The 13,391-nt window shown below is 51.9% G+C and overlaps 1 protein-coding gene across 3 annotated transcripts in view; it reads right to left on the bottom strand.

Moving 5' to 3' along the window:
* The window catches only part of EFR3B (EFR3 homolog B), an 86,820-nt gene that overhangs the window by 15,626 nt on the left and 57,803 nt on the right, over nt 1–13,391 (bottom strand). The window contains exons 5-14 of one of the 3 annotated variants that reach the window (XM_068564706.1): nt 11,817–11,938; nt 7,413–7,562; nt 6,068–6,202; nt 5,550–5,628; nt 4,665–4,800; nt 4,223–4,384; nt 3,225–3,336; nt 2,791–2,842; nt 652–824; nt 49–124 (exon numbers count right to left, since the gene is read on the bottom strand). In XM_068564706.1, the coding sequence (XP_068420807.1) occupies nt 49–124; nt 652–824; nt 2,791–2,842; nt 3,225–3,336; nt 4,223–4,384; nt 4,665–4,800; nt 5,550–5,628; nt 6,068–6,202; nt 7,413–7,562; nt 11,817–11,938 (1,197 nt within the window). The remainder of the gene's footprint in view (nt 1–48; nt 125–651; nt 825–2,790; nt 2,843–3,224; nt 3,337–4,222; nt 4,385–4,664; nt 4,801–5,549; nt 5,629–6,067; nt 6,203–7,412; nt 7,563–11,816; nt 11,939–13,391) is intronic. The other 2 variants (XM_068564704.1, XM_068564705.1) reach the window with 2 other exon arrangements.

The raw sequence follows: 13,391 nt of genomic DNA, 5'->3' as shown, positions 1-13,391 counted from the left end.
GCCTGACCCACCCGGGGCTCACTGTGTCTTGAGGTCACGCTTGCTAACCTTCTTCATGAAGATGGTGTCCTGCCGGGAGCACTTGTCCACTTTCAGCTTCAGGACAGAGATGTCACTGAGGGTACTGGGAGGGGACGTGAGGGGCCACCTCAGTCAGCCCTTGCGTGAGGCCAGCAGAGCTCACGTGGTATCACTGGGCTCTATTCCAGTGTTGTTAGTTGTACCAATGCCTCCCTGTGTCCTCCTGCCCTGGTTCTTAGCCTGATCTCCACTTTCTCCCAAGCTCTCACGCTCCTGTCTCTTTTTTCTTAAATACTGATCCAGATTATCCTCTTCCTCCCTTTCTTTCCTCCCTTTCAGCCCCCCAGTCTCAACTGATAACCCTGCATCCCCTTCTTTCCTCCCCACCTGAGAGCTCCCTTGGGTACCTGCTCTTTACCTCCCAAATCTCCCTCCCTTGCTCCACCAGGCACAAATGCCCCTTCAGTCCCTCCTTCCCTTGTAGGACCCCAGGGTCCATGTCCGTGATTAGCTCCCGCGGGGGCGGGGGTCCCACAGAAGATCTGAATTGTCTTCCCACCTGAGTGTGAGGTCCTCATGGGAGTCTCCTCCCCCATCACACACCAAATAGAGGGGAGACCCCAAGTTCACCTGATGGTGGAGAACTTGTGACGGTTGCCATGACGATCAATGAAACTGATGAGAATTTCTAGAACGAAGAGACGGATCTCTGCGTCCTCCATGAGGGCGGTGGAGAGAAGGCGGTCGAGGAAGTTGCTGGGCAGAGCGGACATCATGTTGTTGCACTGGAAGCCGGTGGATACCTGCAAGGGAGCCCAGGATCACGTGCTTAGGAACGCCGGCCCTCCCGGCAGCGGTGAGGAGACTGAGGAGCGGTCGGCAGAATCTGGGTCTGAAGCATCCATCCTCTCTAAACATCTCCCAGCCCAGTTTCCCTGTCCTCCACCTTAGGCAGCTTTTGGGAACCCTCCAACATCTACCTAGGCCACCCGCCCAGCTCAGCTTAGCTAAGTGGATGGGGACGGTATGCAGGGACATTAAGTTACTAAAAGCAAGCAGAGGATGAGCACTAGAAGAGAGCAAAAGCCAGGGAGCCTCTGAACCTAATGTTTCAGCCTAATTAGGGCACAAATGGCGAACATTCACCATGAACGCGCTTCATTAGGAGCACGAACAGTCACAGAGAAGGAGAGACAGTGCAAGAACTTACAGCTGGGCTGAGGAATTAGAACCCACGGACATGGCAACAGCCAAGAGCACACACAGCATTTGCTGACATCTCTTCTAGCGTGGCCATAATGAGGGTCTTCTGATTAAAGCCAGTTGCACACAGAGACACCTCACCCATGATGGTGTCAAAGTAGTTAAAAGCAGCAAAACAGATTTGCTGTTAAGTCCATATTGCAAAACAATGCCTTTGATGTTTCAGCAGGCCCTTGAGGCTCTGGTAAAGCCTGGTGGCATCAGTAGTAAACATCATAAAATGTTCACTGAAGGGGGGTGTATCTGAGTGTGCCCCAAACTGTCACCTTGGTAAGATGCAGGGTACAAGTTAATGACAGCAAACTCAGCAAAGAAATGGCAGGAGTACATAGACAAAGGAGGTACCAGATGTGGGCAGTGTCAGCACAAAAAGCCTTTACAAAAATAGTGTGACATGAAAGGTGTGGGCTGGAGAGAGGGGAGGGAGGGTGTGAGCGGGAGTGAGGGGGCTGTGCAGAGCGGCATAGTTAGAACAGAGACGGGTTGAGGGGTCACATGGGGGGTCTAGGGAGGGAAAGGGGACTGAGGACCTTCCGATTTCAGTCTGAGAAGTTTGAAATCTGGATGCACATCAATTAGAAACTGAGATTTACTCTTTAACAAGGAGCAACACATGAAGAACAACATTTCTAGAAAATTCTTCTTGGTTGTATTTATGATAGGTGAGGAGGGAGGGAGCAACTATGAGAATAATCTAGTTCTGAGATGTCCAGAGTCTAGGCCAGGGTTGTGCCTTGGGGAGCTTGTTACAAATACAGATTCCAGGACCTCACTCAGACTAATGGCTCAAAATCTCTAGGGAATCTATATGTTAAACAAGTTGGTCATAGGAACAGCATTTGAGAACAATAAATCTAGCCTCCAGTGATGGCTGCAAAGAAGGAAAGAAGACAAATGTAAAAAAATTGATAAAGGGGGTAAATTCCCTGGCGGTCCAGTGGTTAGGGCTCGGTGCTTTCACTGCCAGGGCCTGGGTTCGATCCCTGTTCGGGGAACTAAGATCCTGCAAGCCGCGTGGCATGGCCAAAAATATTTTTAAAAAAAATTAAAAATTAGATTACATAAAATAATTATGGTTATTATTTTTTTAAATGGATAAAGGGAAAGATAGTGGCTGGGAGACTGAGGTGGGCATAAGTACCAAGGGAGAAACAGGTGGAAGGGACCTGGGTAGATACTTGGAGGGAAAAAGGGCAGGAACCAATAGATTCCATCTCAGTACGGACATAATGTTTGAGTGACAAGGCCATCAGTAGCTGAGAAGGTACCTTTGTGAAAGTTAGAAACAGGCATCCTGCCTGCTCTGGAAGACCCAGCCCTGGGGGTACCCAGCCTGGCTAGTGAGTGGAACACAGGTTGGATTTCAGCCCCCTACTCACCCCTTTGGCTGGGCATGTTTGTGCAGTGTGCAACCTGCACAACTGTATGTAGTAGCCTTGTCTTGGTTCCTTGGAAGGAGCTGCCTCCTACAGAGGCAGAGCAGGAATGGGGACAGGAGAGGCTCACCTGAAGGAGGGATTTCAGCAGCATAATCTGGGTCAGCCGGTTCCTGTTCTCCCTATAGACCAGAGACACAGATGATCACCAAGATGGTGATATAGGCAAAGACCCCACACTTGCCTGCCCAGTTCTCTCTCCTGATTAGATTCTCCATGAGGCTTATCTTGTTGGGTTACCCAGGACAGTGACTTCCAGACCAGGGAACTAATGGCTCCCCCCAAGGTGGGAGGTTGTTATTGGTGGGACAGCCTGAGGAATTGTAGGATCCAAAGGCCCACTAAAGGCTGCTGAGGGATTTGAGAGTAGAATGAGAGAAGACAAGTAAGGACAGAACCAGGAAAGTTGAGGTGAAGAAGGGAGAGAGCCCAAAAACGTGGGAAGGGGAGTCAGGTGGAATTTAGGCTGGGAGAGGAAGGGGGAGGAAGGCATGGTAGACTCACCCAGTCCTCCCCATCTCCATGGGGTGATGCAGGGAAGGCAGTGGAACCTTGCTCATGATGAAGAGGATCACCTCGGAGCGCTGGTAAGTAGGCAGCGTGCTGGCAAAGGAGCCTTCAGGAAAAAGACAGAAGAGAGGGTTTGAGGCCGGCAGCTGCTGGAGTCTCCGCTCAAACATTCAGCTGAACAAACTACTGTGAAGAGTGCGGGCTGCTTCTCTAGGGAGACGATTAAGACCCAGAGGGAGACACCTAGATGACGGCAGAGGACTCTTCCAGGCTCCCGTTCCTTCACTTGTTATTCCGGAGGCTGCGGTTAAGGTCTCCGGGATGGAGAAGCTCCAGTGGCGCTAGGACCAGAAGGCTGTGAAAGTGATGAGCCCTTACATGCACATGGTGGCTTTATGGTTCTCCCCTTCCACACCCACGTGCATATCCACGGCCTTCTCCCTGTCCTCTTTCCTTCCTTTTCTCTTTCTTTCTCCCACCTCCCCTCCAATCGCTCAAACGTGGAAGCATCAGGCGGGCCTAATGGGGACTGCGGTGCGGGAAGAGTTCGCCTGTCTTAGCCTCTGATCTGAACTCCAGGCTGAGAAACCCAGGGAGATTGTGCTGTGATCTAACTCAGGCCTGGCCCAGGCCACTCTGTGAGCTGCGTGCGCCATGGGCTGACTCCACTTCCCCCAGTGTCCGTGAATAACACGATTTAAGTGGATGACAATCCCACACCGCCCTGGACTAACGTCCTCGCGGGAGGGGCCCCGCCTTCCCGCCCTCCTGCCTGCCCCTCCCTCCGCGGTTCCGGCCCCAGGCCCTGCCCCTCCCCGGGCCACGCCTTCCCGCCCGCCTGCCTGCTAGCCTGCCCGCCTGCCTGCCCCTCCCTCCGCGGTTCCGGCCCCGGGCCCTGCCCCTCCCCGGGCCCCCCCCCGCCCGCCCCTCCCCGGGCCCCGCCCCCCGCCCCTCCCCGGGCCACCCCCCACCCCCCATCTCCCCGGGCCCACCTATGGTCTTGATGACCGCCTCCTGGAACATGCGCTCCTCATGCTCCTTGATGATCTTGGTGCCAAGGCTGATGGCCCCATCGTAGCTCCCGGTCAAAGCGTAGTCGATGCTGAGCCGCAGCTGCCTCAGCAGAGTGTTGAACATCTCCAGCACCGTGGGCCCTGAGCGCAGCGGGGTGGGAGACCTGAAATCCGGGGCTGGCACCCCTCGCTTATTCTCCCCTGCCCTGCATTATCAGGCAAGCCCAGGCCCACTTCCAGCCAGGGGCTACCTCTGCCCGCTACCTTCCCCGGCTGATTTCTCCTCCTGAGGAAAGCCGGCTCTGACACCTCCCTATTGTGCCTTGCCCTCTTCTGGAAGGAGAGGCAGCCTACGGTTAAGGGCAGCTCCTTGTCCTTGGGGGTGGTTCCCAGGCCCCACTCCACTCGGGATCCCCCTTACCCACAGAGCCCGTGGCGGCGATGACAGCAGCTTCCGACAGGACCTCCACGATGCCCGACCGCACCGTGGCCGCGCTGCGGCTGTTGGCATCCAGGTGGCTCAGGAGCTGCTGGATAACCAGGTGGGAGTGCTGCGGCTGGGGGGGAGGGAGAGGTGCTGGTCCCCAGATAGCAGCCCCCATATGGCCTCTGAGCCAGGGCAGCCCTTGACGAGGACCCAAAGCTGGGTGGACAAAAGGGAGGTCCCAAGGCTAGCAGGCGCTAGAGGTGGCACCCGGGTACCCCGGTTCCTTTTCCTGAGCCCCTCCCCCTCCTCGGTCCAACAAGGAGCTGAGTCAAATCCCAATGAAGACCTGGATTTCCACATTTTTCCTGGGCCCCTTCACTTCAAATGGGTCAAAAGTCAATTTTAAGATACTGTTTTCCTTTTCAATTTCCCCAGGTCCCAGGTCTTATTAGGGTCACAAGAGGCCAGGTGGTTTAGTCCAGTGGTGCTCAAAGTGTGGCCTGTGGTCTGGTGCCAGTTCAAGATCTGTCTGATGCCCGTTTACACTGAGCTAAGTATGGAAATTGAGAGTAAGTGTTGAGTAAGTAATTTGACAGAAGCCATGGCAGCCAATTATGGTCTGTGGGCTTGTATTTTGCATGAGGTTTTCGTTTGTTTTTCCTAGGAATTCTTTTTGTGTTTTATAAAGTATGGGTCTGTGACATATTAGAAATTAAACTAGTCCTTCTCCACGACTAGGTTAAGCAGCGCCGGTTTAGACAACTAGGGGCTTAGGAGAAGTCACAGAGGACAGCTGGTTTTCTCCAGGCGTGCACCGTTCCGCTCCCAGAGGCGCCACCTTGGCCAGAGAGACAGGCTGGACCAGGGGAACCGCCGTACCTGAATTGAGTACATGATGATTTTAAAGCAACGGATGGCGAACACCTTGGGTTCCCAAAGAGAATGGTTATCCAGATGGCTGTGAGGGAGAAAATATGGAGAGTAACTATGAAACGCAAGTGATGTTAGGAAGGAGGAGAAGCTTGGTGGGAGAAAGTCACCTCCCGAGAGACCCAGCCCCTCTCGAAGCTCCCAGGTAAGTAGCAAGGGCTTCCAGGTGTAGGTGAGAGAAGGGAAGCACGAGAAGTCAACGAACAGGGTTCCATAGCTGTGGGCTCAGGAATGAAGCCGGGCACCTTCCTCCTGCCAACTCGTCTCCCCAAAACTGTGCTTGGTCACCATGTGGTAGCTTTTGATGCCACAGTGTGGGGAACATGGGCACAGAGAAGGGACCCACTTGGCTGAAGCACCACAACTATAACACCTCCTTCCCTCCCTCTTCCCGAGTCAGCAAGGAGGTGCCGGACCTGAAACCATTCAAAGCTGAAGGCGGGTGGGTGGGGAAGGGGAACACTCACACGAGAACAGGCTTGATGGCGTTTTTGATGTTGCCAAAGGCAGCGCGGCCCAGCAGTTCCCGAAGGCACCTCTCAGCCAGCTCTGCAGGGATCTCCTTCTCCTTCTCTGGTGCTTGGAGGGGGGAGGGGGACCGGCTGTGGAAACACACAGCCCACGGGTGAGGGATGGAATGCACGGCTGGGCGTTGCTTTGTGCAGGCCTTCTGTGCTTCCCTCATGCAAATGGTCCCAGTAGGACAAGCAGGAATTTGACGTGGGCTGCACTAGGTCACAGGGGAGGTGTTGAGGCTGTCAGAAGTTAAATGGGGGTAAGGAAGCCCAGAGTGGAGGAAGATTGTGGGAGGAGGGATAACGTTCTTTTTCTGGACATCCTAGGGATAGGCCTGATGTGCCTCTGTGGGAAGGATAGATGCCCTGAGCACCATGGGCCTGGGGAGGCGCAGACCACGAGTGTCTCCATGCCCCCGAGGCTTTGGAAGGAACGAGAGATGAGATAAGAAGAGAGGGAGGCCGACAGAGCTGGAGAAAGCAGAAGAAAAGGGGAGAGAGGAAGGAGGGAAAAAAGCGGGAGGGAAAAAGGAAAGGCGCGGGGGTTGGCTTAGGTGTGACTCAGTGGTACCCACCCACTTCCACCTGAGACCACCACGGAGCTTGTCAGTGAAATGCTATTCCAGGAACAACCACCAGAGGGCACACTAAATTTCCCAACCGGCTCTAGCAGCGCAGGCTCAACTGACAGAAAGTGGGGAACCCACGGTATCTTCAATCGGCGTCATGCCCAGCCAACGTGGACAGCACCGTGAACCTTTCCCTCCACCCCACTTCACAGAGGGGAAGAGTGAGGGGCAGGGACAGGATGAATCCATGTCTGGGGGTTCCCAGATTAAAACCCAGTATCTGTAACTCGTGTCAAGTGGCTGCTGGCTGGTCAAGTGGGCATTTTGAAGGGACTGGAACACCGCTAGGAAGTGAGAGAGAAGGAAGGTCCTCCTCAGCAACTGGAACCATGAAAGGCATTTAAAAACCTCCTTGGCCTGCTGCTTCTAGAAAGACCAAGGGAACTGGACTCTTGGTTCTTTGTGTTCAGCACACACTTACCCCAGGGAGCCCAGCACCATTACTGTTTTTCCTTCAGGAATGCAGACCTTAAGGGGTACAGCAGGCTGGTAGAAGGCCAGAGCCAAGGCTCCTAGGGAAGCAGCTTTGGACTCACTGCAGAACAAGCCACAAAAGCCAAGAGCCCTGACTTTGGGGCTGGGTTTTACCAACCAGCCCAGCCGTGCGGTTGCCAAGTGCCCTGGGAGGGCTGCAGGGCCGCGTGCAAGCTCCCCCCTCGCCTGCTCACCTCTCTGCCTCCTCCACGTGTTGCAGATTGAAAAGCAGGGATGGGACGATCTTGTCCATGTGCTGTGGGTCCCAGATATTGGCCTGCAGTTCATCATTCACGGTCTTCCTCACCACCCCTTGTAGACCTTTGATACCTGACATTCGGATTCTGTAAGGAAAAGGGAGACATGGGGCCATGAAGTCTCCAAGCCCTGACAAGTCCAGCTGCTGTGACAAGGAGAGGAGCACAGCGAGGGGATTAGGGATGCACTCGTCCCTCAAAAGGCAGAACAGAGCCCACCTTCTACTCTTCATGTGACTTGGCCTCCTGGCTGGGCGCCTTCTTGTGCTGGTGGATGTGAGCACGAAGGCCACGCCTTCTGGCTTGTCTTGGAGATTCCCAGACTGCCCTTGCCCTGTACCACCCGGGCTTCATCCCTAGGGTGCCCAGTTTCTCCAGGCTCTTTAGTACCCAGCTGGGTTTTCTCTAGCTTGAGCCCAAGATATAAGAGCTCAAAGTGCTGCCAAGAACGGAAGAGGCAGAAACCAGGGCTGTGAGCAACTTACAGGGGGAGGGGATCTGGAGGGGGAGGGGATCCGGAGGGGGAGGCACAGAGCTGTCAGGCTGTCAGGCACAAAGAGGTCTTGGCTGGGACTAAGCTGGCTGAGAAAGCGGAGGGGAGATGAGTAACAGCACAGAGGGGACCCCTTTTGCACATCCCCAGTTCCCACTCTGCTGACTCAGGGATCAGCACAGCCCTGCAGGAGGGGGCCCTCTTTACTGGCCATTTATTTCAACCTGAAGTTCCTTTTTTTAACCAAACCTTTTTTGTTTCCTGATTATACCATAATACATGCTAATTATAGAAAAGTGTTAAGATGATTTCCCCTGCCATCGCCGCTCAAAGGTAATTATCATTGGCATTTTGGTGTCTTTCCTTTCTCCTGTGTATAATATATGACAGAATCAAGAACCTGCTGCATATGTAATTTGTATTGGCTTTTTTCACCCATAGCATTCTATCACAAGCATTTTCCTACATCATTAACTCACAAACATGTTGAATGGTTATTTGATACACTATTAGAAGAACTTTCTGAACTAGTCGCCTGTTGGTCATTTAAGTTGTTTCTAAATTTGCTTCTGTAATAATGCTACAATGGACATCGCTGTACAAAGTACTTTACTACATTCCAAATCATTGCCATGAGTAGAATTACTGAATCGAAAGGTAAGGAATGAAAGGCTCCCAGTTTTGCCAGATTCCTCTCCCCACGCCCACTGCACAAGCTGCAGGAGAATACCATCCTCACTGTGCCTGCCTCAGCACTAGGGATCTCATTTTAAACATCTGCTCTAATTTTGTGGCTCAGAAAAATCCTCATATCTTGTAGCGATTTCAGTTTGTATCCTTTTGATGATTATTGGAGTTGAGCAGTTTTTCTAAATATTTAGTTCCCATTTGTAATTTCAGCTTCAGTTTTAAGTGCTGTTACCACGGCGCTACCCTGAGCTTTACGCGGAGACCATAACTGGGTGGTGAGAGATGCCTAATGTACCAACATCCCCTGGCCCAGGACCATTAGGGCTGCTGGCAATGGGCAAAGATTCTCTGGGCAAACACTTAGCTGCTCTAATCCTGAGCCAAGTCAGCACCCTGAGCTGAGGCTGTCCAGACTTGAGAACGAAGTAACTGTAATACAATTCTGCTAACTATTCCTGGCTCCAGCTTAAAGGTGCTCCTTAGTGCACTACAAAAATAAATCCCAGACATGCTGGACTCATGTCCCACCCAAAAGAGCCTGGCTGGCAGGAAACCAGGCCCAGGGGATGGAAAATTTTCTACCCAGGGCTTCCTTATGTGTGACTGTATTAATTTTTCTTCACTCTTTCAATCTCCCCAGAATCCCTTCCACATATGTACACATTTCATTCCATGATGCCCAGAGCTGGCTGATCAGGCCTGGGGGAGAAGCAGCCTCTTACTGTTCCTTGTAATGGGCTCAGTGGAGGCCTGCCCACGTGCAAGGGACTGGGAAGTCTCTGAACCCAAGGGGACTACACACACACACACACACACACACACACACACACAAACACCCACCTATTCATGAGACCCAAGGGTAGTTCTTGGAAAGGAGCTCTGGGCTCTGCAAAGGCTGCGAAGGACCAGGGGGAGAGCTCAGGGAGAAGGGGTGCAGGGAGGTTATGGATGAGAGACAAGACAAAGGGAGAAACTCCTCTCACCCCGGCAGCCTTGCTTCCATGGGTGGCAGGTGCCAGGATGTGGGTGATGATGGCACTGCCCGGTTGCTGGAAGCAAACCTCAGCACCCTTCTCCTGACCTTCAGTCGCTCCCCACACCATCAGGACACGGTGCAACCGTGTCTGCTTCTGTGCCTTCTCCCCTCCTACTGTGGAGTGTGTGTGTGCGGTTGTACGTGTATGAGTGTGTGATTTGTGTGAGAGTGTGGTTATGTATGAGTGTGTCAGTGTATGTGATTGTGTGTGTGTGTGGTTCTGCATGCCATTGTGTGTGTGTGCACATGTGGTTGTGTACGCAGTTGTGTATTGTGTGTGGTGTGTATGTGTGTAAGTGTGTGTGTGAGTGTGCGTACAGCGGCATGAGGAGGGTCCCCTCCCCTCCTAGAGCTTGGCTCTACCTGCGGTCAGCACCTGTTACAGCCACACCTGGTCATGGTCCCCGCCTTCCCCATCACCTGCTTCTGGACACACCCCACCTGCTCCAGCCCCTTCTGCCTCTTCACAGCCATTCTGGAGCGAGGTGGCTGCTGAGGGAACCGGCGCTGGGGAGACAAGGGGCTCCTTCCTCCCGTGACCCCCACTGGCCCCCCTGCAGCAGCACAGCCCCAGGGAGCCCCTGGCTGGTTCAAGACAGAGGAGACTGGGGAGCAGGGACACTGCCATCAGTCACACAGCGTCCTGCCCTGGAGCCGTTTCACAGCTGGGAAGCTTTGGGAACAGGCAGCCTGGGGGACGGAGGGGTTCACATCCTGTTTCTCCAACCCAGACCAGCAGCCGTGGTGAGGAAGCTGTAGTTAGGGGCACACAGGGCTCCCAGACCGTGTCATTGCATAGCACGTGCACCCGGGCCCCCTGCAGTGCTGACATGATGCAGGAAGAAGCCAGTGGCTGAGTTCTGGAACAAACCCATGGAGACCCGGTCTCTCATGGGCATGTTGGCCACCCAGCCTCAGCCCCTAGCCCCTTCCTTCTCCGACTGCTGCAGTTTTGCCTGGTAAGGACAGCTCAGCCCTTTTCCCTCCTTCCTCCTCCTTTTCCTGTGTTTCATTTCACCTCCCCAGGTTGATAAGCACTCTTTGTAGGCAGTGGTTTACTTCTCATCCTTTATCTATCGATATCAGCATATATGTGGGTGAATTTCTTTGTGATTTCATTGAGGGGTTTAATTTCTATGTCGATGAATGTATTTCTGTAAGTTAAGTATTTTTGTGAGTGTGAGTACGTGTGTGTAAAAGTGTGTTCTGTAATTCAAGATGTTTATCTGAAAAGCATCTATTCCTTCATTCACTTACTCAACAAGTATGTCTTCAGTGCCTGCTGCTCTCCAGGCACTGTCTTAGCACTTGGGATGCGTCAGAGAACAAAACAATGATTCCTGTCCTCACAGAGCTTACATTATAGTGGGGAGAGACAGGCAATGAATGAGAAACATATGTAAATTATGAAACATGTTTGAAGGGGATGAGTGCTATGGGGAAATAAAAACAGAGCAGGGTGAGGGAGAAGGGGAGGGTCAGGGGAAGGCGTTGTTGACAAGGGGGCACTTGAGCAAAGCCTTGAAGGAGGTGAAGGAGTGAGCTGTACAGCTCCACAGAGGAAGCATCCCAGGCACAGGAACAGACTGTGCAAAGACCCTGTGGCAGGAATGTCCCTGGTGTGTTTCCAAGGCAGCACGGAGGCCTGTGTGGCCGAAGAGGAATGAGGAGGGGAAGAGTGGAGGAGATAAACTCAGGAGGGCAGCAGGGATCAGCCAACGTGAGGACTTTGGCTTTTTATCTGTGGGTGTATAGTTTGATGGAGAGTGGTGAGTGGGAGTGCTTCTAGGGTGTATAAAGGCACGTACTTCTGAACAAAAGAGAGCACAGGTGTGTACATGTGTGTGTCACTGGCTCTCAAATTGGGCTCAGAGGACCATCACCTTATGTCCCACCCTGTTTTCTGTCCCCAGAGGCTGTTCCTTTAGAAAGCATGTGCTGCGCGCCCAGCTCTGCCCACGCATCCACCTAAGTCCTGCCAGATGCCCCTTCCCCACCAGCAACATCAGAGCCTCGGTAAACGCCAGTGAAATCAGACACGCAATCCGGGCTGGGAGCTCTGCAGGACCATCAGTGCCTCTGCCATTAGAGGCACAGCCTCCTCAACTTCCCTTATACTCACTTAGTCTTGATCTCCAAGTCTTCATGGCCAGAGTGGCACATTTCACTGAAGCGAGACACGAAGAAATCATAGCTCCGATGGTAGGATGGGGTGTCCTCCTCTATGTTGGCAAACTTCACAAACTGTGTGGGGGGAGAGGGGAAATTCATCGTGAGATGACCCGCCATGCTCCTCGCCTTTGGGCTCTGGAACCTGGCATCCCCCAGGCCCTTTGCCATAGTAAAGCCACAAGAAAACACATCTTAGGAACCATGCATCTCAGGATCTGGCTCTAGTCTACCTCCCAGAGCACACTCGGGAAATCTGAGTTCCATTCTACACAACAAGAGCGGAACCCCTGGCCCTTCTCAGCCCTCCCCTGCTGGGTGAGCAGAGGATGGAAGAGAAGAGAAAGAGAATGGGGCTCAGTCACTTAAGCTCCTCCTCCCATTTACATCCAGAGCTGACAGGCTCAAACATACAGGCTGAAAGGCTGTGAGGAATAACACTGGAAACCAAGCAAAAGCCAAGGCCAAAGCATAGAGCACCACCCTAGAATGCATTCTGGGAAACCGGGACAGAGCTGAAATTTGATTAAAAACCGTAATTACATTTTATTGTTAAAATTTTGAGTACATTTTTAACGTTTGCAATTTCAGTTCATTAAGTCTTGCTCAGCATTCTCAGCCGCTAGATTCCTTCTGTCATCACCATGCTGCACATTTGCAGTTCTAAATAGGGACTTGATTTCAAATGAGTCTCTCAGAGAAGCAAGAATCACAGACTGAGTGGAGTTAAATTACTAAAAGTTAAATATAATTTTTATAGGTTATTTTGTTTAATGTTATAAATTTAATACCACAAACAACTCTAAACAGACTAAACTTAGACTACATTCTCCACTATTCTGCCTTGTATTATTATATAATTTTTACAAACCTTCGTTGGTTCAAAGAGGACATACTGTTATTCCTAAAATCATCTCATCAGCACACTCATAATATTCAGTATCAATTGTCAACCTGTTTCCCCATTTAACTACTTAAAAGTTGTTAATAACTATTTTTTTGGATGAAAATTAGCAACTTCCACAAGCATCCTTATTATTACAGTGTTTTGTTCTTGCAATAATAAATATGCATTTATTTTCTGCTGAATCATAAAACCTCAACATGCAAAGCAGATAAGGAAATCTTCCCTTCTAAGTTACATCTAAAATGCACACATATATGTGGAAGCAAGTATTCTGATATTAGCAATAAACCCAAATGACATTGCTTGCATTATTGATGTGGTTATGCAGAAGAGGCGTAGTGGTAATCCATGTGATCACAAGATCATTGATTAGACCCAAGTTCAGGAGTTCCAGAAACAACGATACAGCTGGCCTTTGGCTACGTGATCTTCCTAAGCCCCACGGGCTAGAACACAGGCTTAGGCTGGTACCGAGGCTGAAACTAAATTTGGGTGCACTGCTGCTCTTAACCACCAACAGGATGTTCCCAGGCTGAACTCCTCACAGCCAAAGCCTGGCTTGGTCCGTCCACTGAGAGGGGTCATGCAGCTATGCGGTTCTAACCGCAGACCTACCTCTAA

This window comes from Eschrichtius robustus, chromosome 15, assembly GCF_028021215.1.
Source record: "Eschrichtius robustus isolate mEscRob2 chromosome 15, mEscRob2.pri, whole genome shotgun sequence".
Taxonomy (NCBI): domain Eukaryota; kingdom Metazoa; phylum Chordata; class Mammalia; order Artiodactyla; family Eschrichtiidae; genus Eschrichtius; species Eschrichtius robustus.
This window is presented reverse-complemented; position numbering and strand designations above follow the sequence as displayed.